The 27,446-nt window shown below is 38.0% G+C and overlaps 1 protein-coding gene across 3 annotated transcripts in view; it reads left to right on the top strand.

The window, feature by feature from the left end:
- The window catches only part of mid2 (midline 2), a 334,562-nt gene that overhangs the window by 209,731 nt on the left and 97,385 nt on the right, over positions 1-27,446 (top strand). For 2 of the 3 annotated variants that reach the window (XM_028459469.1, XM_028459468.1), the window contains 2 exons: positions 14,218-14,283; positions 16,634-16,729. In XM_028459469.1, the coding sequence (XP_028315270.1) occupies positions 14,218-14,283; positions 16,634-16,729 (162 nt within the window). The remainder of the gene's footprint in view (positions 1-14,217; positions 14,284-16,633; positions 16,730-27,446) is intronic. The other variant, XM_028459470.1, reaches the window with a different exon arrangement.

The raw sequence follows: 27,446 nt of genomic DNA, 5'->3' as shown, positions 1-27,446 counted from the left end.
CGGTTTTTACCCCCCAAAAATAAAAGAATATTTTTCAATCATCATTTGTCGACAGTCTCATTTTGTAAAATAAATCGTGAGAAAATTGTATCGTGAACCCAGTATCGTGAATTGAATCGTATCAGTAGTTTAGTGAATCGTTACATCCCTAGGAACATTGATGTTGAGATGAGAATTTATTGAGACTGGGCGGAGATTGTAGAAAGCAACCTTACAAACTAATCTGTGTCTGTGTGAACTTTTCCTTCTTTAGTTTATTATAAAAACATGGGTTCATTAGTGCGTCGGCATTAGCCATAGAGATTGTTTTATTTTGTCCCCATATGAATGTGACTTTTTACAAAATCCATGTTATGTCTGAGGCCCAATTATTGTGACACAAGACCCTTTCTGTAGTTAATGCTACAGCCCTGTAAAGTTGTTTTATCAGAGCAAGGGTTTTCAATAGTATTTCTATCAAGAACCATGGATGTAATTTACCTTTCAGGTCTTTGATGTACTTAGTTTTCTATCTATAAGGCCACAATGATACCATTTTTCTCTGTCTTAAGTCGGGATACACACTGGTTGGTTTCTCTGCAGGTTTTTTTGGCCATGAATATTTAGTATCTAGCTCACGGGTAGATGGACCACACTAATGTACGCTATGATTGAATGATTTACAGTGGATTTGCTATCCCTAATGTGCTGCACTGGTAAAATCTCCAATAAATGAAACATTCTCTCCCACAAATGCTAATACACAGTTCAGTGCAGGGTTTTAAAGGAAACGTTCACAAATGAATGAGAACTGAAATGGATTGAACACACACACGCACACACACACACACACACACACACACACACACACACACACACACACACACACACACACACACACACACACAACACTAATAAGAGATGTGACATCTTTACCCATGTTTCAATCTTAACTTCAGCATCTTTATGTAAATGTAATTTTGGTGCTTTTTTGGTTCACTGCTTCAAAGAGCTTTTCATGAAGTCGTTTTACTTTGTCCTGCTGATGGGGTGCATGGACCACCTCTGTGGCAATAGATTACTTCATATCACCATATATACTGTATATACCACACATCTTGTTTTCTAACCTGCAATTTCTAACATTTGTTTGCAAATAATCTGACTTTTTAACACTTTCAATACTTTTCACTGGCAAAGATAAGAAAGATATCTTAACATTTACAGTACATCGCTGGATTCTCTTAAGGAATTTTTTTTACAGTGTAAGGGGATAGCGTGAGCTAGCGCCGCCGGCGGGGAACATTTTTAAATGTATTACTCTCGGAGGGCCAAGTATAGCTAACGTTATTTTTTTGTTGTTGTCTTTTAATCTTTGTTCCAGCCTTACTTTAAAGCCGAAAGTCATTTGTTGAATTGGTGAAGGTGTAGAGAGTTACTCATACTTGGTATAGATCCTCCACTAATAAATACTCACACACACTGTATAGACCAGGAATATCATTGGATTGAAAAGACTGATTCCAAGACATGCTTTTCAAATTTAAATGAGGTATTATGGAACTGTTATAGGCGAAAAAAGAAGACCTGACCTGGCCTGAGAGAACATGACACAAACCTGTCCCACTCGAATGAAATCGATGTCTCTTTAAGCCGAACCCATTTCAAACTGACACTCAATCACATCCGTGCACGCACATGTAGAATGATCCATTGCGAGTTGTAAACTTGACGAGCAGCTTCATGCGTCGCTACATGCTGCGTCTGGTTATATTGGACGGCGATTACGATTACCAAGCGGAGGATGCACAAAGGCAGCATTGGGGGCAGTTAAGTGGCTGCGGGGGTCCTCTGGGTCCTCAGAAGAAGACGGGAGCATCCGAGCAAATCGCCTGTCTTGTAAGTGATGTATCGCTTGTCTTGTTAGTGATGTAAGTTTCTCGGTTATGCAGATTAAAAAGAGAGTTTAAACAACCCCTGCATGCCTGGAAGTCCCTTTTGTGTCCAAGTGTGCAACAAATATTACAGCGGTACTGATTAAAGAAGGAAAAAAAACAATAGAAAAGCCCCCCCCATGCTGCTGAAAACGCAAATGTTCCATGGCTCGGAACAAACAAAGGAAGTGAGCCAAATGTGACAAAACAACTGCATTGTGGGTAAAAGGAAGAATCACTAACGAAGTAGAACAGAGGAAACAAAAAGGTAGAGATTTGGTCAATGGCACATAGACAGACAGGGAGCAACAGTGAGGTACAGGTACTGGTAATCCATCCATTTTCTGACCCACTTGCTCCTTTTTTCAGGGTCACAGGGGTCTGCTGGTGTCTATCTCTACTCTCATGGGGTTTTAAGTGGGGCTGCACCCTGGACAGGGTACCAGTCAATCGCAGGGCAGCAACTGGTGGTGAGATTACATCTAGCCTAAAAGTGCTACTTTTCATTTCTATAAACAAGTCTTTAAAAAGCACAAGCCTTTGTCAAGAACAAAATATCCTCTTTGCCAGATATTAGAAGTAATCTGGATCAGTGCACTTGATCACGGTACCATGATCATTCTCACTTTTAAGACTTGTAACACTTTTCTATCTATATTAACGCATTGGCTGCCAGCCATTTTCAGAACAGCATCCCCCCTCGCTGCCAGACATTTTAGTGCATTTTGACTGATTTTGAAGACTTACATAATATTTTGTAGTATGACTATGTAAAATCTGAAAGAAGGGACTTTTTTTGTTTTTGTTTCTAGCTTGTTTCGTTCTTCCATAATCAGTAGTTGAATAGGTATGTTTCAGACAAAATGCCAGTTTCTGAGCAAATAGCTGAGAAAACAGGCTTTTTCTGAAAAAAACCTGTCAGTGACTTTGAGGGTAATGTTTTTTTGCTTTAGTGACACCTCAGCATTGGTTTCCTTTTTTAAATCAACAAAAACAACACTGAGACCAGGATTTTGATGGCAAAATGATTATTAATTTGATTAATTGACCCCCCCCCCCCCACCTTTCGTTCCCACACACGCAATTTCCTCCTACTCCCCGACTTGCCGAGTCTTGCCGTTTGGCCTGTATTGTTGATCGTCTTCTCTTTTCGATAGTCGAGGGAGTGCTGCCACCTACATTGGCAGTGCTGGTACATTGCACCAGTTGGTCACTACATCACAGTACAAGGCTGATATTCATGGGAGACCTCCGCCAGAGTGTCTCCTAGCAACCCTTGTTGAAAAACACATCTGATGTCAATATCGCAGTGAACGTTTGGATTTGAAATGATGTATATGTACGTCAATGGCATTGAGTGAGTTCATATCGATACAGTGGGTCAAAATGTACGGAACCCCCCATTTTTTCGAAAAATTGCGATGAAATGTGTAATATGGATCCAATCCAGTTAAATTCTGTGAAAATATGACCTCATTGGTGGAGGTATTAACCCTAACTTGAAGCAATTTAATCAAGTATAGTCTATTGCAAAAATAAAACAAATATCTCAAATCACATTCCACTGTCACTGATCTAATTCCAAGTGTTTTAAATAATGGCTTCAGATGTAATTATCAAACAAATAATACACCCCAATGATCAAAAGACAGAATATTGAGAAATTAACATCATTAGTCTTTTATTTAATAGTTTGATTTATTTTTTGAGAGTTTATGTCCCTTTATTCCTACTTTCTTTGTGTATGAGGCATGTTTGCAGGCATCCTAAGTGCTTTTGTTCCAATAATGAGTTGTCTAAAATCACACACAGGCACATGGCATATCAAAGAGGCTGATCAACAAACCCAAATGCCAGCTTGTGTCTGGCCTTCAGCATCCATGACGTTACATTATTCCTATTTAAACCGACAGATACATTTCTTGATTGTAATCCCCCCGCAACGCTGTAGAAAGCTTGAATTACTGTCTGTTTATGATGGCTTTGTCTAATATTAAGCCTGAAGGGAGAATAGAAAAAAAAGAAAGTATTTTTGCTCTTTAAAGCAGTGGCAGCACAGCAGACTTTCCTCCTCTGTTGGACTGTGATAATGCTGTGTTCAACACAAATGAAAGCTGTCTGGTTCTCGATTACTTCATCACTTTGTTCAAGTTCTCTCAATGCCCGTCTTGCATTGACACTGACAGGAGTTCATTTTAGAGCACAAACATTGATGACAATATAATGACAGGCCTTCTGACAGCCAAGGCTTGCAATCACTGTTATACATGCCATATTCTGTTTTTTTTTTTTATGTTAATAGAAAATTGTTATTTTCAGATTCAAGTTTTCCTGAATGGCCTCACTCGCACGCACGCACGCACGCACACACACATACACAATTTGGCTGCTTTTGTTAGATGGGTTCATACCAGGTTGTGGGGTAAATTGTAACTGTAATCTCGTAATTGATAATTAATTAAAATTATGGCATAATTATAATTGTAATTTAAAAAATATTTTGCTACCATAATCATAACTAAATTGAAATTGAGTTTAGATAATTGACTTTGTAATTGTAATTGATGTGAAAATTACATGAAAAAAAAAAATGTCAATTATACTTTCATTGGGGAACCATGTTACAGTTTTTTGTAGTTGTACACAAATCTAGTTAACAACTATTAAATTGTGTTTCATATCACGCTTACTCACATTTCACCATTTAAAAAAAAAATAAAAACACAAATCGAGGACTATACTACTGACACAAAAAAGGCTCAGATGCCCCCACACCATAAATAATAAAACCTATATTTTTATTGATTAGGAAGCCTAACAATGTAACCAATATATAGGAAATAAATTGGATGATAGATATTAGTTTTAGTGTATTTTACAGCTGATTTAGGACTCGTTATTATTAGAGATGCTAACAGAAAGCTAACTTTTATTAGCTTATTTATTTCAGGCTCAGTAATTGTGATTAATTGTAATTGAACTTTAGTAATTGAGAATGTAATTTGAATTGACTTTGTATGGTTGAAATATAATTGTACTTTAATTGTAATTGGAAAAAATGCTGGCTACTGGGAAACTGAAAATGTAATAGACCTTTCGCAAAAGCCCCGCCCCCCTATTTTACTTTTGTGATGTTCGTCATGTTCCTGAGTTGTTCTCGTCTGTAATGGCTAAGAGAAATCTACCGGTGACTCTTTTTGCACTCTTTCTGCACAATATCCTCCAGATTTAAGGCATAAGGGGTTACATTATGCTGTGGAGGGATATATTCAACATAATAAAATAAATAACAAAGGGGACGTTACATCTATCAAAGCTAAAACATACCAGACCAGTCATGCTCCTGAAGTGCTGGACTTCTGTGAATATCTTTCTAACTTTACTGAAGTCACTGCTGGGTACGTTTTCTTATATTACATATATTGTTCGTTAGGAATGTCCTGATACAACTTTTTCACTTCCGACACGATACCGATATTGCAGCCTTGAGTATTGGTCGATACCAATAGCGATCTGATGCGATATCAGCACGAATCATACATACTTTTGTGACTTAATTTGTAGTGTGGAACGTTAGAAAAGGCTTAATCATGTGATGTTACTCAAACAGAGAACAATAGTCAGCAACATTAGGTATGAGAAAAACGGACCCATTTATTATTAACAAATTGATTACATAACTTTTAACCTTAAACATAATATCTACAGTATTCTACAATTGAATAAATATAATATAATATATATCAGAGATTTTAGATGCAGTCCGATACAATCCGATATTAGTTTTCTGGCTAGTATCACCCATATACCCATATTGTTGGTATCCTCCTTAAGCTATAACAGCTTTACCACAGCTGATGGGTATCTTAATAAAACAAACTGTTACATTAGCTAGCTAGCTGAACCTACAGGTATCCCAAGGCTAATAATATAGCAGCTATTAACGCTGCTAAGTGCTAACAAAGCCTGTTCATATAGATTGGGTAATATTGATAGTAATATAATAGTTGCTAATAACTGTATACTCCTTTCGTCATCGTCTTCACCCCCCCACTAGGTACGTTAATGTATAGTTATGTCAAGGTACTGTAATATCTTTCAACAACTTATTTAATCCAAATCAAATCAAGCTTCAGTGTCATTTTGCTGAACATAGACATTAGTGCAGACAAGATGACGTTAAAAAAATACACATCTCCCAAACTACACATACACGCATACTGACATACACGTTTTGATAGTTTTATAGTCCATTATAGACATCGCTCCAGTTGTGTTTTGGGCTTTGGGAAAGGAAATAACACAACTCCCCCAGCCAAACTCTTGGGGTACCTGGTATCAATCCTGCACAAGCCATGAGCACACCTCAGATGATCATTTGACAATGACTGTTTGTGGGCGGGGTTTTGCGAATGGTCAATTGTAACTAAAAATGTATTTAACACCAACCCTGGATTCATATAATAATGTTAGCGTTTCATCTGGATTTAAGGATTTATACTAACAAGAGATGAGAGAATTATGAATCCCTGTTCATTTCCCACTGCTTCTATACCACAGTCTTCCGAGTTTTGCCCCATGGAATTTTATCTTGAGACATAACCAGTTTCCCAGAAGGCTTGTGTTACTGACACTTCCCACCTCTGAAAAGCCTCTTGTTAACAACAGCTGTAAAGTGAGCTCGTTCAATTCTCTCTCAAGTTTAATCTCTTCTGTTTTTTTTTTCCTCTTGCTTTCATTTTTTGTCTGTCTGAGTGTCTCGTTTCTGTTGAACATGCGAGACCATCCTGAATTAATTAAAATCAAAGGCTTTGAAGTCAGATACTTAGCCTTAGGGTCTTCTGTTCTTTTTTGTTGTGGTTCTCGTTGTTTCATTGTAATAACAGCCCAGAGATTCAACTACTGGACTATGTTGTCTTAATAGGTAGCCCTATCAGTTCAGCTTTAATAATTAGCTTAATTTTTTTCCCAAAGTAAAGGCACTGATTTCCCATTGTTTTCTGCCTTCTGGTCTCTCTTGGATTTCCACTTTGACCATCAACATGTACAAAACGATAATCTACTTGTGTTTTCTTCTAAATCAGAGGTGGGCAACATTTATCACAGCAGGGGAAATGTGATTGTCTAATCTGAGGGCGACATAATCAACATTCATGTCAGTATTTAGAATAATGACCAATAATACAGGAAAGAACAAATGGCTTTGTCTTTTTTGAAGTTTCTAGCATTTTCGTGTTTTTGGAATACTTTTGTGACTTTCGCTGTCATTTCATGATATTTTGTTGTAAAGATTTTGTTTTTCGAGTCATCATGTGTGTTTTTGTTACTATTTTGTGTGTTCTTGTTGTCATTTTGTGTATTTCTCTTAAAATTTTGTTGTGGATTTGAGCATTTTTTGAGTCATTTTGTATATATGTTGTTGTGTTGGTGTCTTTGTTGTCATTTTGTGTGTTTTTTGAGTGATTATGTGTGTTTGTGTAATTAGTTTGTGTGTTCTTGTCATTTTGTGTATTTGTCTTTCACTTTTCGTTGTTTTCCGGTTCATTGTGTGTTTTTATTACGATTTTGTGTGTTATTGTTGTCATTTTGTGTATTTGTCTTTACATTTTGTTGTGAATTTGAGCATTTTCTGTATTTTTGTGTGTTTTTCTGTCATTTTCTCTGTCATTTGAGTCATTTTGTATATATGTTGTTGTGTCAGTGTCTTTGTTGTTTTTTGTGTGTTTTTTGAGTCATAGTGTGTTTGTGTTATTACTTGGTGTGTTCTTGTCATTTTGTGTATTTGTCTTTCACTTTTCTTTGTTTTCCAGAGGGGTATTCCATAAAGGTGGGTTAACAAACTCTGAGTCTATCCATAAATTCTGGGTCAACATACCCCGCGATGGGAAACTCTGGGTATCGGATTCCATTAAAGCTGGTATGAAGTGGGTTAATCAACCCTGAGTATGTAAACCTTGGGTTACTTACATGCACGCGCGCGACAAAAAGCCATCATCAATGGATCAGAGATTTAATCGAGCTGCCATGGCAACCAAACGGAAGATAGTGATATATTCACCCTGATGGTGAAATAAGCCGGTGTTTGATGAATATGAGCCTGTTCTAAAGGTGTGTTCAGTCTTCAGTGACTATAGTGACTTAAATCACCCATAATTAGTCACACTTTTTGGTCACTTCATCACTTTATTGCTTCAGTGACGTGACGAGTGGTGAATAATATGAATAAAATGTGTCTGAGGAGATGTGGCAGCAGCATAGGATGGCTGCATTGAGAGTCCTCCTGTTACCCTGGATATAAAGACAGTAAATGCCACTTGATATCGCATCATTTATATTGATTTTTTGTGTAATATTGTCGCCAGAGTCATCTCAATGTCCTAAAAAATGTCATAAAAAAACACTGAAGCGTGACGCGAACCCGCAACTCGTCACTTACAAGCGCAGCGTCACACTTCACTGCGCCATCATAACTTCAAAGATGCATGATCTACAGATTTAACTGTATAACAATATAAAACAACAATTGAGCCTTAAAAGTGGATTTATTTCAATTATCATCTCCTTTATATTATCCACAGGTTTGCATTCAGTGAACTTTATTACAGACGTCAGAAGATGTTTTAATGTAGATCAACCTCTCAGTGTCTTTCACTTAATGATCTGTATCCACAATGTTAGAAAGAAAACTACCGTTTGCACAAAAAAAATTTGAGCCTGAACATACTCAGAGTTTGAACATAACCCGCTTTATGGAATACCCCTCTGGTCATTATGTGTGTTTATGTTATTATTTTGTGTGTTATTGTTGTCATTTTGTGTATTTGTCTTCAAATTTTGTTGTGGATTTGAGCATTTTCTCTGACTTTTGAGTCATTTTGTATATATGTTGTTGTGTTGGTGTCTTTGTTGTCATTTTGTGTGTTTTTGGAGTCATTGTGTGTATTTTGTCGTTCATTTTTCTTGTGGATTTGGACATTTATGGAGCTGTTCTCAATTTTTTATGTTTGTGTGTTTTTCTGTCATTTTTTCCATCTACAGAGTCCTTTTTGTGTGGTTTTGTTTTGGTGTCTTTGTTGTCATTTTGTGTGTTGTATGAGTTATTTGTGTATTTTCTGAATCTTTGTATGTTTTTATTGTTGCTAACCTTTGGGGGATTCGTTTTTTTTGGGCTGCACATATTTAGCCCGAGGGCTGCCAGTTGCCCATGTCTGTTCTAAAGTCACAACAGATCGGATTCAGCTAGTACCAGTTCCCAACTAGGTCACCATGGTTACATTGCAAGGAGTTAAAGGAAATATTCATCATCTTTTTTCAAGATATGTATTTCATAAGCCTGTTTAAAATACAGCCCCAGTATTTTCCACCCCGGTGACGATAAACGGAACCAATTTCAACCCAATGATGTTACACCATTCTCTGAAGACAAAGCAAACAATGAAACCAAGTTACTGTTGCTTTAAACAGTAGCGAGTATTACAGACTGTGTGAATAGGGAGTCATTTTGAATAATTAATTAATTGTCAGTAACCGAGGATATCTACTTTGAGACAGAAGTGTGGGAGTTTCTCGTATCAGTTAAACATGTGTAATAAAAAACAAGGGTGTGCCTGAAGAGAAATGAATCATCTGCAAATGAGTGAAACACAGAAAACACTCATAACAATGTGATATGAGGAAGGTGTTGGTCTAACACAACATGATGGGCTGTCCACGGCTGCTGTTGTAACAAAGCTCTGATGGAATAAGGATTGACATTGTAAGATAGAGCATGGAAAGGGACTGTAGGCTAAATGTAATGGTGGGACTGAGGACATGCCATATTTTTTACCTATTTTCATCACTTTTTCTTGCCATATTTTTGCACCTTTTAAAGCATTTTAATGCATGCTACATTATTTTCATTTGTTCCACTTCTCCATTAAATTTCAATGCATATGTTGACACATTGTTGCCGCTTTCAACCTCTTTTCACCACATGTCATGCTTATTTTTGCCCATTTAACCACATTTACGATATGTCTTGCCCATTATTTGCCAGTTTAAACGAATTGTTCCTATTTTTAAATGACATGCATTAGATATAGACCCTCTGATTTTTTCACTCAGCCAATGACATTGTTCAACAAGGGGAATTCAGTCTGATCGGCAAAAAAAAAAATCTATTTAACAATATCTAATAAAAGTGGGACGATATGTCGCGCAACAAAATAAGATGCCACAAGATGTATTGACCATTTTTTTTCATATTTTTCATCTTTCAAAAATGTTTAGTTATTTTAAGCACATTATTGTCTATCTAATATCTACTCTCTGTTTTTTCAAGCCTTAATAAGCCTTTTCACACTCTCGCAAAGCTCGCTCTTGTTCAAAGGTCAAGAGGGATAAACTTTCCTTTGCTGACAGAGATTTTGATTATTTTACCTGTTGGAGCGTTGATTCCTTGAAAGATTTTTTTTGGGTAAACGTGGTGTCGGTTTTTGAGGCAAAAAGACTGAGTTAGCTGCTAATGCTTATGCTGCACACGAGCTGAAAATGCAGTTTTTTTCATGACTTTTCAAACTTTTTCACTTATTAGCCTGTTTAGTGTCCATCTTGTATACTCCTTTTAAATTTGTAAATTTAATTAAAATAACAGCTTAATAAAAATAATCATGGACCTGGTCAGTGAATGGTATAGCTCGTATATTTACCTTTTCAAAGTGAGAACTAATGTTGTCTTTTTCACACTCGGAAATCTCTCTTGTCCCATCAGTAATAATACATTTTATTTATAAGTGCTTTTCAAAAACTCAAACACTTTACAGTTGTTAAAACAATTACACAAGTCAGAAAAAGAAACCAACAACAATAAAGTAAATACAGAAAATACATGACAATCAAAAGTTAAAAGCTTGGTAGAAGGAGTGTGGAAACAGAGGAGGTCTGTAGCTTTAATACTCTTTCTCCCATCGGTTTTACTAAAGTGCTCAGATATGTGCATCATTTCAGGGTAGAGTCCAAATTCCACCAGCTGGAGACCCAGGTAGTCGGTGTTTTAGTGCATCAAAAGTCACCTGTGTGGAAACAAGGGGACTGCCCTCGCTTTGATACTGCTGCTCCCATCGGTTTTTAAAAGTGCTCTGATTGGCTGAAAGTGGCATCAGCGGAAAACCTTGGTCCCCCCGTCGAGCCCGAATATGTGTAATAGGAATTAATTAGTTATTAAAACACTAAAGATCTCTGGACTAAAATTACAAAGCTGTTAGGTTGCGAACGGAGCGAACGATCTTGTTTACGTTTATATCCCTCTCGACCTATGACCCCCCCAGGTCGCTCATGTGCAGTTCCAGAGTGTGAAAAGGCTTATTACGCTGAAAAACGTAAATGCCACACTTTAGTTTCTGCTGCTGTTTCATGAGCTGAATGCAAAGATCTAAACATATTTCCCAATTTTTAGAGCGGCCTTTCACTGTGGCCAACTTAAAGCTTACCTACGCAATAATTATTGAGTCTAATCAGCGACTTGATATGCCACACCTGTGAGGGGAAAAGGAGAAGCGCTCACTTACACAGATTTAGACACATTAGTGAACAACATTTGCGATAAGTAGCTTTATTGAGTACATGGGAAACATTGTACCAAACACTAAACACCACTTTGATCACTTCTTAACTTGAAACAACTTATCTTATGCATCTTATCCTCATTTCCAACTTAACCAGTCTGTTTTCTTGTGAAATGTGTGTTTTTCTCACTTAAGCCTACTTTTTTTATTTATGTTTTAATGAGTTTCTTGTTGACAGTTGCTTTTGCTCTCTTTCTCACACTCACTCAATACCAATCAGACTCTTATAACCCAAACTGTACGGTTATAGGATGTTTGATGTTGATGAAAATGTATTAAAATTGGGATTTTTCCACTTTTCTATTAATAGGTTGGGATTTTGTCCTTTGGCATTTTCTAATGCAGGGATGTCAAACTCATTTTAGTTCAGGGGCCAAATACAGACCATTTTAATCTCAAGTGGTCCACAGATTTTAGAGCAATTTTAACATTATTGTGCTCTAGTTTTCAATATCAGTCTCTGCAGCATCTTCACTTCAATAATTATTGGGTTTTGTAACCATTTTTTGTGTAATTTAGTGGAATTATTTCTGAGAAATTGCCAGACTTTTAAAAAAATTAATTAATTAATCAGTTTTGTTTTATTTATTCAGTGAAGCTGATGTCTCTTTAAGCCCGAACTCGTTTCAACCTGACCGTATTACATCCGTGCGCGTGCATGTAGAATAATCCGTTATGAACATGACGAGCAGCTTCATGTGATGCTACACACTACGACTGGCTGAAGCTACACTGTTCATATTGGATGGTGCACACAGGCAACATAGGGGGCAGCTAAGTGGCTGCAGGGGTCCTCAGGTAAAGGAGGGAACATCCGAGCTAATCGCCTGTATTAAATAGACGGTGCTGCTGATGTAGGCGTTTCTGGGTCATTCAGATTAAAAAGAAAGTTTAAACAACCCGTGCACGCCTGGAAGTCCCTTTGTGTCCAAGTGTGCAACAATTATTACGACGGTACGGGTACGAATTAAAAAAGGAAAAAAACAACAGTAAATCCCCCTACCTTGCTCAAAACGCAGCTTAGGGGGCGCCATCGCTCCATAGGGGATCAAAATTACAATGTCAGGGGCCCCTACGTAGGGCCCTATAAAATCCGTGTTAACAGAATCGCGGACGCAATCACGGAATCGACCAATGAAAACGGTTAAACGTGGAAATTGACAGAATCGGGACCGCTTATTAGGTGCACCGCCCTGTCCTGCTGAATTAAACTCCGCCTAAATCGACACAAACACCGTTTTAAAACAACGCAAATCATCACTGACTCCTAAATACAGAGCCACCAATGCCTGTTAACTTTGCTGTGCCTGAAAGCTCCGCCTGTTTTTTTGTGTAGCGCTGCAGCGCTCCGTGAGAATGTGATCAGCTTTAATCATCTTCCCCTGCTCAGTGTTCGAACTGTTGTGTCTGGCTAACTAAGACTAACTGTGTGTGTGTGTTGTCTTTTACTTCTTTTAATTCCAGCTACGTAGGTACACATTCACAGTCAGCAAGCTACCTCAAGTACAACCGTTTCAGTGGGAATTTCCGGTTTACAAAATAAAAGTCAGTTGGAGCAACGTTATTAGAATGTTACATTCTGACATCTGATCAGAGCTACAGAAGATAGCATCATTTAAATTAGGTTAATTTAAACTTAGTTGATCAAAATTTAATCAATAAACCTGCTCAGATTCAGTAAATCATTGATCCCTGAGAGGAAATCAGGTGACATTAATGCAGTTCTCATACATCTTTATAGGATCTATAAATAATAAAATAAAATAAATAATAATAAAGGAGCAGTCAGAATAATCCATGTCACTTCAACTTATATCTACCTTTTAATTGTATCTTACTTTATTTTTGACATACATTTTTGTTTAATTGTGAGTTTTCATGTTTATTAGTATTTATTTTGTATCCTCACAGGAGTTAAAAACTAATATTTTCTTTAAAAAAGTATGAATATTTATTAAAAAAAAAACGGAATTTAAAAAATTTAAGTGGAAAACATGGAATTTGGGAGATAATAAAACGGAATTCTAGGGCCGCTGGTGAGAACCCTGTACAATAATTCATGTTTTAATTCATTTTTGCTCTCTTCTGTGGGCCGAACTGGATGCTCTCAAGTGCTGGATTTGGTCCCCGGGCCTTGAGTTTGACACGTGTTCTATTGCATTCCCCCCTGTGTGGTAATGCCTACACTCTTCAAAGCTTTATCTAATGCTATTTCCATAAGCAGAGATATGCATGACTGATTATAATGTGTCAAAGCTGTTTTTCTACAGACATGATCGCATTTACAAAACACTCACACACACACACACACACGCACACACACACACACACCTGCGTGTAGGACGAGGACAAAGGGACCTCTTGGACAGTGTTAATGTCTGATGTTTTAATCATGTCGCTCTCCAGCTGCTAATTAATGACCCGTCTGCACTCACACTGACATCCCCTGAACCACACACATACACAACAACAACCAGTGATGCAACACCGGCTCTCGCTTCCAGCAAGTAAATATTGACAAAGCAACACCGTGTGATTTACATTTAATAGTGTGAGCATAAAAGCAAGTGTTAACCAAGAGGAAGTTCTCCTGCTCACCTGCTGTGTTTTTAGAAGAACCAGTGTGTGTGTGTGTGTGTGTGTGTGTGTGTTGGTTTATATGTGCACTTATGTGTGTGTGTGTGTGTGTGTGTTTATAGACTTATCAGGTGAGCCCGGGAAGAGTGTCAGATGCTGTAATGGAGGCTTCAAAGACAAGTGCTGCGGTGAGTTCCCTGGTATTATTTTATCAACAAATTCCCACCGTTATTTTTCCTGCTGATAGAACTTAAAAAAACAGCAGACAGTGACGCAGGGAACACCGTGTAGGTAGAAAGCTGAATTTAAAAAAAAATGTAGATCCAAAGCTGACAATGATGTCTGATTTTCTCATAATGGCGATTTATGATTCAAATAAAGTCTTACCAGAAAGATTATTCAGGGTTAAATGTACTGATGCAAAATGCCACACAGGCTAAAATAACAGCCGGATGCTTAAGCAATGGTAATTAAAAATAAATGTATGCGTGTATCACAAACATGGGCAACTAGTGACCCCAAAAGTAAAGGCACAAAAGAACAACACAAATACTTATAAAAGACAACGAAATACACAAAAGGAGAAAAAAAAATGCGCAATGGGACAACAAAAATCCAAGCACAACATACATACCAAAAAAAAGCACAAAACGACTCAGAAAGACATCCAAAATTACTGAAAAATACACAAAAGACCAACAAAAATACACAAGAGGGAAAAAAACATATTGGACTGGGATATTTATTTACAAACGGCTGCACAATATTTGGTACTTTTGCCTTTTTTCTCCTCTCATGGACAGCACGTGTGAGTGAGTTCTGTAGTGTGTCTTGTATAGGTGAAGGTCTAGGTTAGGGTCTGAGAAGTAAAGAAAGCAGCTAGTCCTAAAATGAAACTATGAAATAAAAACTGTATTGTAATTTTCTATATCGCCAAATTAGAAATCTCTATGTATCTTGAATCTTGATGTATTGCCCACCTCTATCTGATATACATTCACATGGATTCATTCATGTGCTCATCCTCTCCTCCACGTGCACGAGTACAAAGGCTCTCACCACCTGTGTCTGTTGCTTTGTTCTGCTGGTCTCACTGCAGCTGTGAGCTTGGCTGTTTTGATACCATTTGTCACCATTCTTTTGATTAATCATGGCTATTCCTGGTTGCCTGTTTGTGTTTTACATTTTTTTACCTTTTTCTACATATTTGTGCATGTGTGAGGAGCTGTATCATAACAAAAGAAAACTAGTATCAATAGAATAAATGTCAAAAACATGGGAAGAGCTTGTCATTAACATAATGCTAAATCCAATTTTAAAATGATCAGCGATGATATTGTGAAACTTCAAAAAAGGAAATGACCAGACACCAATCACATGCATCACATCATAGCCGACCAATCAGATTAAACATAATGCACCGCACCAAAATAGCATTGAATGATGGTTATTTTCTGAGTTTTAGAGTTCATTAATGTAGCTATACTTAGTCTGATCATTTTTTGTTTAATTTTTACTTTTAATTGAATTAATTGGTGTTATTTTATTTATAAAAGAATTGTACATATTGAAAAACCTTTTTATTTTATACAGATGACTTCATAGAAAATTTAATTAAGTTCCAATTGTGCAAGATTTGGTCTCTTTTTTTAAGTTTATACATGAGATGTTTACCGTATACAAGGGAACGTTGGGGGTGAAAGTAACTAGTAACTTTTACTTTAGTACTATTAAATTGAGCTACTTTTCACTTGTACTTGAGTATTTTATGTATGACCTACTTGTACTTTAAACAAGTAACAGTACTTATACTTGAGTACTCTTTAAATCTCTGGCTAAATCATGGATTATTTTGCTCATTTCAAGTGAAACATTTATTTACTTTTTTTTTTTTTTTTTTTTTACATTTTCTTCTACATCGTACATCTGATTGATCACTGGATGTCCATCTATTATGTTCCCCCTCATTTTGCATAGTGTTTGTCCACCTGTTTTACCTCATAACTGTCAATCACATTGTGATTTTCTTACCCATGGTTCCTGCATTAGTTGAAACCGTGTGAAAGTGTAAAGGTAAAGTGACTTTTATCATGTAACATGGAGCTTTTATCATTCCTGCGTGGAGTTAATGTTTTAAATAATGCATTAGCAGCGGTGATGAAAGGCCTGTCAGGAAGTACTAAGTGCTCCGTATGTCATTTTAATTTAATGTACATTTAATATTAATACAGTTTCTGCAAACTTTGTTTCCAGGTTTCATTATTTTTGTAAAACCCAAAGCGTTACCGAACTTGTCAATCATTCCTGAAAAAGTTGTAGTTTGGATTTGAGAACCGTATGATATATGGCTCAGTAACTTTTAAACGGATAAATGCCTTGCACTAAGTATTTAATATGGTGCTTCTTATTGATCAAACTATAAATCTGTTTTCTGCAGCTCAGTCATAAGTGTTATTATAGTGAGTCGTTTTACCTTCAATGAACTAATGCATCCAAATCTTGTTAAAAAATAATCTTCTCTTCCTTTCACTACAACAGCAAACTCTGGAGAACAACCTGACCAACCTGGTGAAGAGGAACAGTGAGCTGGAGAACCAAATGGCCAAACTCATCCAGATCTGTCAGCAAGTTGAGGTACGCATCATTTCTGTGATCCCCTCTCTCCCCAGACTGAAACTGAAAAGTGTCTACTTTATAGTTTAGTTTCACTTGTGATGGTTAGAGGTCAAGTTCAGAGAAACTTTTATCAGAATTACATTTGTGGCTTCTGGACTTGAAGCAAGCAAAGCTTTTAGTTTAAGTATTTTTTTACTGCTTTACCAATATTCCAGACAGGGTGAGGGCCTTATTTTTTTTTAAATGACTGTTCCAGCCACAAATGCATTTTGTAATTGTAAAGTAGAAAAAAAAACTACATCAATAACTCAAGCAGTAGAATGGTTTGAACTTCAGTCAATCAATAACGTTTTAAATTCTGTGATTGGTGATTCAATACAATTCAACCTTATTTATATAACGCAAATTACAACAATAGTCATATTGAAGCTCTATCAAAATGTAAAATGATTAATTCAGAAAAAAGAAAAAAAAAAGATAAATCAACATGAACAAGCATCAGCTACAGTGGAGAGAAAAAAACTTCCGTCAGAACCAGGTTCAGAGGTGGCAGCCATCTGCTTTGACTGGTTGGGGTTAGTGGACAGGAAGAGGAGAACAGGATAGAGAGATAGAACATCAGAGTGTCCCAGACTAGTTGAGCCGTGAACCACAGATCAGGAACTGCCATCATCAGCTTCACCACACCTGAAACAGAGCAGAGCGAGGAGAAGGAATGAGAATCAGTATGGTGTTGCGTGGTGGGTATACAACGAGGGTCAGAAGTGGGGGATTAACTACAACCCGGCATGGCTGTGTCTTTTTGGACAGCACTTATTGCAACCCATAGAGGACTATGTGTAGATGGTGGATTGTATATGAATGTAATGTTGGTGTTTTACTGTATAATCATAGTTTTTAGTTCCTATTTTTAGGTTTAGAGCTTTGTTCCTAGTGGTAAGGTTAACGTGAGGCTAGGTGATTTTCTCCAGATACACTTTTTAAGTTATTGGTTGAAATTGTCTTTATGTCCTGACAGAAATTAAGATCTTATGTGCTCTTAAAAGGAATGAAGAAAATCCATCATCTTTAGCAGCTGTAAACCTGTAATAACTTCGACCAATGGAAAAAAAAAACAAGCCTTTTTTTTAACCAATCACGTCTCCCTGCTCGTTCTCGATCCCTCGCATGCACAAGCTCACACTGAAAGCACGTCACCACTGACAAAGGTAAAACAGAATTTTTGGTTATGTTTTTAACATATATAATAAAGTTTATTGTTTACTTACTGCTGAATGAGACAACGACGTTTCTACACAATACAAGCAATGAGCTGAACTCCTCTTCACCAGCAGCTGTACGCATGCATGTGAGTTAGACGGAGCACAGAGGGGAGGGGGGAGGGGGGTAAAGGCGGAGCCGTCGGGGAGGCTACATTCAATATTATGCTAGCTTTCGAAAATCACCTACCCTACCTTTAACGCTATTATACGGTATACACTTTTGTGAATAAGTAGGTTTTGTGTTTAGCCTTAAAGGTGGAGAGAGTAGCAGCCTCCCATACTGAGACTGGGAGCTGGTTTCAAAGGCGAGGAGCCTGGCAGCTGAATGCTCTGGGATGAGAGATGAGATGAATAATTCTTTTTTTGACCCACCAAAGGGAAATTTGCATTTCAGTTACATCCTGTCCAAGAAACATGAAAAGACAAACACATATAACATGGGAGGACAAGAGTGGAGAGAACTGTGGGTCGCCACTAAGGCAGTGCCCCGTATCTTAGATGAGAAGTTGAAAACATGAGTTAAGAAGAGGGGAGAAAGGCAGGTCCCACACTGTGCACCTTTAGGTGGGATTAGGAAAGAGAGCAGAGAAAAAAGTGTCCGCCTTCGTTGAAAGTAACTACTTCTTGACATGTTTGGAACTTTCAGTAGAACAGGGTGTTTTTCCTTCAAAATACATTCATATATGTATGTATATATATATATATATATCGTCAATATGATAACAGTACTTAAAGTCCGTGTAAAGCAGAAATAAATTTGTGTTAGGAGTTTGTCACACCACAGAAACGTGTCATTGACCACTGAGCCAAATTTGAAAGATGAAAAAAAATCACCAAGCATATAAAATTAGGTCTCAAAATCATGGAAAAACAAGCACTACTCTCTGCTCTGAGACGCTGGGGGCGTGTCTATGGGAGAGAACAATGTAAAAGCGTGTCCAGTGTCGAAAGTGCTTCCAAAAGTGCTTGGATCGGGCCAAACCCGGTGTCAGTGGAAAGGTCTGCTCCACCTGAGTTCGAATATGTGCATTCCTTTTGGGTAAAGTCAAAACTGCGCCCGCTGGAGGCGAAAAACTAATTTGCGGTGTATGGCTCTGTTACGTAATGCGGCTCTAATTTCTGACCCATTTCTGGAAACACAGTTTGTGAAGCCTAGCTCCACAATTACATTCTAAATGGTTGAATGGCTTTGTACATGTTTTAAGAAATACATTTATGAAATATTGAATATATTTAGAAGAAAATGTCAGAATTATCTTTACACGGTCTTTAAATGCTGCATCAGCTATTAGAAGCTGAAAATGGAAGAAAAATAAGGATGCATGAAAATCTACACATAACCTCCTCACTAAATTATCCATATCTCAAAAAGTATTCATCCGATCAAACTAAAAACTTGCAGTTTGCCTATTGAATTGTTGAGGAATAATTGGTAAACATTTTTTATTTTTTATTTTTTATTTTTTTTTTGTCTGCACATGCTGTCAAAGGTCAACACCACAGGAAGTGCAATCATTATGAGACAGCAATGCATATTTTGTTATTGCAATAAAATACATTGATTTATGTTATTGCCTAATTGTGACCATCACCAGCCCTCCCTAAGGAAGGGTAAGAAATCTTTTATTATAGGGAGGCTATAAAAAGGGAGAGCAGTGTAACACCTAAGTGGAGGGGGAAGGGGAGGGGAAAGGGAGCAGGGAGGAGAGACTCAAGACAGGAAATAGAAAAGGTGGGGAAGAATAGAAGAATAGCATATGTGCAAAAAAAAAAAAAAAAAACGCTACTGCAGGCCCAGGAACTGACCTGGGCCCGCAGATGCAGCCAGGCTAGCAGAAAGAGCGGAGGCCAGGGAGCCCCAGGCAACCCCCCCTGCGGCCGAGCAACCCCCCAGATGCCCCCAAGATCCCAGGCCGAGAGGCAGCCACCGCCCCCCACACACACATCCGAGGAAGCCCCAAGCAGCCGAGCACCCAGCGCATCCCCCCACCGACCCCAACCCCCAACCCCAAGGCCCCCCGCCAGCATCCAGCCCCCCCCACCCACCCACACCCAAGCACCCAACCCCCCGAGGGAAGGGCCCAGAGAGCCCCCCGCCCGAGACCCCAGCAGAGGAGCCAAGGCCCCCGCCCAGCAGACGGCCAGAGCCGCGCGGAATGGGCAGCCGGCGGGCGCCCGCCGGCGGACCCAGAGCCAGCAGGGTCCGGACCCCAGGCCAGAAGGACCCGGAACGGAAGCAGCACCGAGAGCAGCGCCCCCAGGGACGACAACCACGCCCATAGTCGCCGAGGGCACCAAGGGGATGCTGCAAGCTGGCCCCCAGGCGCACCGACCAAGCACCCCAGAGCGCGCCAGATCGCCTTTCCTTGATGCTGCCCGCGCGATGCGCCCCAGACGCCCCCAGTTTAACATTAAAAATGACCATATATAAGCATCAGGCGTGTTGAGTTTCATTTACACATTAATTCATGTTTTTTCTGTCATTTTAACTTTCTCCTGCGGGCCAAATTGGATGTTCCAAAAGGCCGGATTTGGCCCCCAGGCCATGAGTTTGACACTTTGCTTTAAATGTTCTGAATATAAGCTGCTGGTGAGATTTCCACATGTGCATGCAAAGTATTGAGACACTAACTGAATAAACCATTTGAGATTTTATCCCCTCAAACTATATTTCGGTCACGTGCGTGCGTGTGTGTGTGTGCATGCGCGTGCGTGTGTGGAGGCGTTGATTCATCCAGTGAAGCCGGGTGGTAATCAAGAGCCCATTTGCAAACATACTTGTGTAATCACTTAAAGCAGTGGTGCTCAGCCATTGATATGAAGATATAAAAGAAGGAGATGGGACATATTTGCCATTCAGAATTTGAAACTGGAAACCATTTTACCAGGAGCTAACTGCACACAGCTGCATGAAAATAATCAAGACAAGAAACATTTTGTGAAATTTAACAAAATTCAAGAATTGCAGTATGTTTGTAATTAAAAACAAGCTGTTTTTACTTATTTATTATTTACTTTTAACTTTCAAGTGATCTTTTAAATTTAAAGTAGAACCCTGCCATACAGTCTATGCCAGTGTTTCACAAATGGGGGTACGTGTACCCCGAGAGGTACACAATGGCACTACAGGGAGGGAAAATCAACAAATGAAATTATTAAAAATATGGGGTTTTATAATGTTTATTTTTTGTTTAAAATTATAGTCATAATAATGGTGATAGAAATGATCTTGATTAGAACATAAACTGAAAATACAAGAGTCAGTCTTGGTCCCACATCAGGAGGGAGATGACCGGAAATGATAAAAACAATAAAAATAAATCTATTCAGGAGAATCTGTGTACTGTTTGTTTCAATTTTATTTCAAAACCAAATCAAAAAAAAATTTGGTTATTTTTGTTTTTATTGATTTAAAACCTACACAGAAATACAGAAAAAAACAGGTATAAAATCAAAATATTAATGGTGAAATCTTGTTCTTTTTGTGTGAGATTTGGGTATTTAAGGGGAATACTAGGGCGGATATATCATGTTTTCTATTTTTGCAATATAGAAAATAACATTATTGATTATAAAGATATTTTGCAGATATTTTGCATGAAAAGCACAGTTAGAAATATTTCTGAGTGCTTCCTAACCCAGACATTCCCCTAAACAAGCCACACTACAGAACTCACTCACACGTGCTGTCCCTTATAGGAGAAAAAGCCTGAAGTGACACATATTATGCAGTTGTTTGTGTAAACAAATGTGCCTGTGCGGCATTTACATCAGCAAATTTAATCCAGAATTGTCTTTCTGAAGGACTTTATTGAGTTAAACATATCTAGATTTATATCAAAACATGAGAATGAATTTTATTTCATATCACCCAGTCCTGTTTCTCATTTTTAGTTCAGCATTGTAATTCATATTCTTTAGTGTAGAAATGTGTCGTCATTTACATGCATTTTGTCCTTTAAATGCAGATTTAAGGAACACTCCAGTTAATGAGTTGATAAGGATCAGCATGGAAAGCTGTTTTCTGTTTACGAGTTTAATTCCACTCCTGTTGTGGAACGCTGGCTGACTTTTAAACAGTTCAGCACACAAAAGCATTAAGATCATTTATGTTCGGTTCACAGAGGAAAGACAGAAAACATCAATATATATATATATATTTATTATTGTTATTGTGTGCTCCCAAATAATAGTCGTAAAACACTAGATTACACCAGGGGAGCTCAAATCGGTTTTCATTAGAATGACAAATTTGATATTGTTATCAACCAATATTATATGTTTATGCTAATATCAGTGGGTAATTTTAGTGGCTGTATGTATAATGGACATAACTAATATTTAGATGAGTGCCTGATTAGAATTGTATTTAACAATACCGAAATTCTCCAAATTTCATACAAAAAAAAAATGTATTTCCATTAAGTTATGGCCATTAGTCTGGTGTCTGAAAAATGCATATTTTTTAAAAGAAAAGAAATCCAACTTCAAACTTTTAAAACTGCTGTAAGCGAAGCTTCAAACAAATGGTGCCACGTTGTGTTTCCCATTCCAAATTGCATTTTTAGCTTTCATAAACCACTTTTTTTTTCTTTTTTTTTTTCTCAATATCTATCTTGCAATACGTTGATGCTGTGCCTCCAGCTGTAGTTTCCGATCCATTTCCCACTGCTAAATATCGTTTTTAGGAGGAACAAAATTGCGATTACACATTAAATTCCCACTGGGGCAACACAGACAGAGAATATATGCCCCCCAGTCAGATCAGATAAGCTCATCTGCTGTAGACGTAGATCCTAGAAGTTTTATTTGACTTGTCACAGGCTGGTAATGAGTCACGCCTCAGTTCAATTTAGTGCAGCTTTCGTAAAGTGTTTTACGTCTGTGTCCCAGTGTGAACTCAAACCTGTCTGTAGCAGAAAATTATGTCTTAGTCGACTTATTTACGGATGACCTCTCCCATTTCATCTGTAGATCAATGGAGCCAAAAAAAATAGGGAAGCTAAACGATGCCAGAGAGTTTTCAGTGTTGGAGCATCACTTCATTCTAAAACAACCATGAACATATCTGTATATTAATGTATGTGGCGTGTTTGTTCATACTCCTTTTCAACCAGCACAATCCTCTCACTGTTAGATGGCCCACTACATTTTCTCAGAGTCATTCTCATGTCGATGCACAACCCATAGAGCTGTCCAATTAAAGATAAATGATCTCAGTGTCAATTATTGAGCATTAAGTAGCTAGTTACTGCTTGTTCATTGTTGCATTCCACAGTGATTAAAATAGTTTGGAAACACAGGCCTGTAAAGCTTTCACAGTTATTAAAAAACTCCAATACAACCCAAAGGTTTGAACCTATGATCATGAGGTCATGAGTTCATTGGTATGCTGTGCCCCCCAGTGAACATGATCATAATAACGACACCCCTGCTCCACTGTCTGGGTGACGTCAAGGCTTGGTTAGCCCAGAATTTTTTAAAACTGAATGAGGGAAAAACAGAAATAATGGCATTTGGATGTACCCTCACAGACTTGGGATCACTCCAAAAGTATTTGCATCCCAAAGTCACCAGCCTTGGCGTCACCATAGACAGTGATTTTAAATTTGATAAACAGATCAATGGCGTTTTAAAATCGGGTTTTTATCATCTTCGTCTTTTATCCAAAGTTAAGCCTCTTTTATCATTTAATCTTTTTGAACAAGTCGTGCACGCTTTTATTTCAAGCCGTCTGGACTACTGCAACGCACTTTACTCGGGCATCAGCCAAAAGGCACTTTACCGCTTGCAGTTAGTCCAGAACGCAGCGGCACGTGAACACATCACCCCAATCCTTGCTTCTTTGCATTGGCTCCCTGTTAAATTTAGAATTGATTTTAAAATTTTATTGTTTGTGTTTAAAGCTTGGAATGGACTGGCCCCTCAGTATATCACAGACCTCATCCAAATTTACCGACCCCCGCGCGCTTTGAGGTCTGAGGGCCAGCTCCAGCTCGTGGTTCCGAAGGCGAACCGTAAAACTAAAGGGGACAGAGCGTTTTCCGTTGTCGGCCCTAAGCTGTGGAACGCTCTGCCCCTCCACATCCGTACGGCCCCCACCGTGGAGTGTTTTAAATCTCGTCTCAAAACTCACTTTTATTCTCTGGCTTTTAGCACCGCGTAAGTTGTGTGGTCCTCTGTGTCTTTTATTTTATGTTTTTGAGTTTTATTCTTATTTATAGTTTTTAATGTGTTTTTATTTATATTTATTCTTTTAAACTGTTTTATTTTTATTTATTGTTTTATACTCATTTAGTGGCAGAGCTCATTTGTATTGTTTTGGTTTTATTGTTGTGGTCGCATGTTCAGCACTTTGGAAACGTTTTGTTGTTTAAATGTGCTATATAAATAAAGTGGATTGGATTGGATTGAAAATAACACCAATGTAGTAGAGTTCGTTTTGGCAGCCGTTTTACGATTGGTCGACGAAAAATGTAAGAGTGGCAGTCTGTTATTGGTTGAAACTGTGCTAAGATACTAAAGTTTTGGCTGAGAATGGTAGTTTGTGCCGTTTTGGTAGCTTCCTACGTCACTGTTGACCCCGCCCCATATATGGAAAACTAGCACCTGTCGACTCTTCAATTTATAGTGAGTAGGTTGGACTGAGAGAATCCTGAATAGAGAGGTGAGTATTGAGTACATAGTTAGCATAGCATAGATTGTTCTTTGAAGATTTTATAGTATAGACTGGGCGTGTCTTCAGTCAAGGCATTTTTGAATTTCCATCTTAGACACAAATCAACAAGTAACTAAACCCGAAACCCACTTTTTTCTGCTGAATACATATGTATCTGGGTATTAAGTAGAGCGGTTGATTGATCCTAGTCCAACTTTTAACATTTTAGTAAAATGATTTTAATTTTGTGTATTTAATTGTAAAATGTCAGTCATTGCCCTCTAAGAATTGAACCTACTATAAAAGCTGAGAGGAGGGAGGAGGTTTTCCTCCAATCACAGCCCTCATTGAGCATTGATTGACGCTCCAATGCAGAAGTCTAATGCTCCGTGCAAAGCAGCTGCGCTTCAGTGCGGTGATGTTTTTGACTCTGTGCTTCTATAAAGATCAGATCCTGCTCTAATCAGAGGGTTCATCAAGCTATGTGTGCATGTACAGACACATTGTCTGTGTATCCCCGTCTGTCTCTATGTGTGCGTGCATTTGTACTCATCGTTGCTGTGTTTGTGTCTTTCTACCTGACTGGGCGTGTCTTACTGCTACAGCAGTAACGCTCATACTCAAGGCATTTTTTTCTTCCCCCTAGTGGCAGGCGAGCCGAAAGCAGGTGTTTAGTTACTCCTTAAGTCCAGGTCTAGCAGTTAGTTTATCTTAGCTAAAAGGAAAGCCAGTTGGTGGTCTTTAGAGCTGCGGTATGTAAAATTTGTAAGACTGGCATAGAAACAGCTACTCTCCCCCCTTCTCTCCCTGTTTTGAATCCACCGGCATCCTCGTGAATGCACATAAAGCTGGTGACTTCCTAACTCCTCTTACTTTTTTTTTTCAATAGAGACATTTGACAAATTTAGCGACTGTTTCTTCTGTTATTGGAGAGTTTTCGGATGTTTTAGAGACTCTGACATAAAACAATGCGGGGGGGGGGGACTTTTCTTGCACCTTCACTACCGATAGGACGTGAACGCGCTTTTGTCGAGCAGCCAATAGTAACGCCCATAACAACTCATGGAACACTTTGTAAAAAGATCTCTGATTGGCTGGAATACAAAGACAAGAGAAGGTTCAGTGTCCTCTTAAAAACTTTGAATCACAATATGCTAAGGTTATTATGAAGTTTTGACTAAATCACGCTAAAAAAATTTTAAAATGACATACTTAAGCTTTAGGTATCTAGCCATTGTGTTGCAAGTGTGCTCGTCAGAGGTGTTGGGTAAAAAATAAGAACTTGTTTGGTTTTTAATCTACTCACACCACTGTCATTCCATCGATTTATTCCATCAACAATGACTCCACCATGGGACAAAAGAAAATCATGTTGATATTTTTAAATATGAACAACAAGGCTAAAAATACACAAGAGCCTCCGATTCCCATTCCCGTGTCACTTCCATGTCACATTTTTAGTTGCATCAGCTTTCCCTAATTAGGTTTCATTAATGGATTTTTTTTTTAATTTATTTATTTTTTTAAACAGAGACTAGAGACAGATATTCTTATCCTGTCTAATGAGTAGCAGTGTTTTATTTAAGTTTTATTTCAACAGGACACCCACCTTCATGTGAAGCATGTGTTTCCTCTTGTTTGGCCTTTTTTCACCTCTTTCCCATCTTTTGGACAAAATGTTGACAACTTAAAGTTCTGCTCTTCAAGTGCACTCCTCTGATTGGTCAAACGGCGATTACTGCCAATCATTGCGGCGATGCAAGCGTGATCAGATTACAGCTCCCATTTCTCTCTTTCTGCAAGAACTAATTGTGCTCTACGTGCACCTCACCATTGCATATATGCACATATGTGTTCCCTTGCACAAAATGTGGAATGCACAATGGAAGATGAGAGTTTATTCTTTGTCATATAGAGATTTATACTTCAGGTGGTGTAGTCTGTCATATTGTCAGATTTCGTAGCAAGATTTATCATGTCTGTCTTTTGCTTGTCGATTTTTTGGCGGTATTTCATAAAAATACGTGCATGTGAGGGTATATTCTGTCATATTGCAATTTTCCCTCAATTTTGTTTAAATAAATTAAGAAAAATTAAATAATACTAATAACAATATAGCCATTTCCTTTTCATTTGGTAAATTCTGTAATGTCCATTTGTTTATTTCACGAAAACTATTAAATACATGGATAGGCAGTGTTTTTAATCCTTCCCCTAAATGGGGACTTTTTCGAGATTTTTTTCATCCCGCAACTTAGCCTCTGTAATTTATTTAGCTACTTTTTACATCTAAAGGTTTGTGCATATCAAAGATGGATCGGAAATAAATCTTTATTTTTATAACAAGGCTGTTTGTGAAACAATTAACTTTCTGCCTATAGTGAACATGGTTTTCCAATATGTTTGTACCCTCAAGGGCAGATTCACTAAAGGTTGAGGGGTATTAAAACGTGTGCAAAAGTTGCGGTTGCTGCACGTTCCAATGCGCCCTCAATCCATTTAGCGCATTTCCCTCTGACGAATATGTATAGTAGGCAGAGCTCACAAGGCGAGCAAAAAAATGGGAGGAGGACATGCAAATAAATTATTCCACAGTGGGCGCAATTCAATTTATCAAATCTAGAACTGTTTGCGGTGATTGTTTTAGCACAGGAAAATAGTACGACTGACAAGCAGGTGCAAACACACACTCAGAGATCCGCTGCAGTAAATGTTGACACAAAACACAGTGAAGATGGGGAAAAAAAAATCTCCAGTTAACATTTCCAGTTAAAGAAAATAATTCAAATAAAACAGTAGTCAATATTAACATCCA

This window comes from Gouania willdenowi, chromosome 10 (genome assembly GCF_900634775.1).
Source record: "Gouania willdenowi chromosome 10, fGouWil2.1, whole genome shotgun sequence".
Lineage (NCBI taxonomy): Eukaryota > Metazoa > Chordata > Actinopteri > Blenniiformes > Gobiesocidae > Gouania > Gouania willdenowi.
Note: the sequence above shows the minus strand (reverse complement) of the source record. Positions and strands in the feature narration are given on the sequence as shown.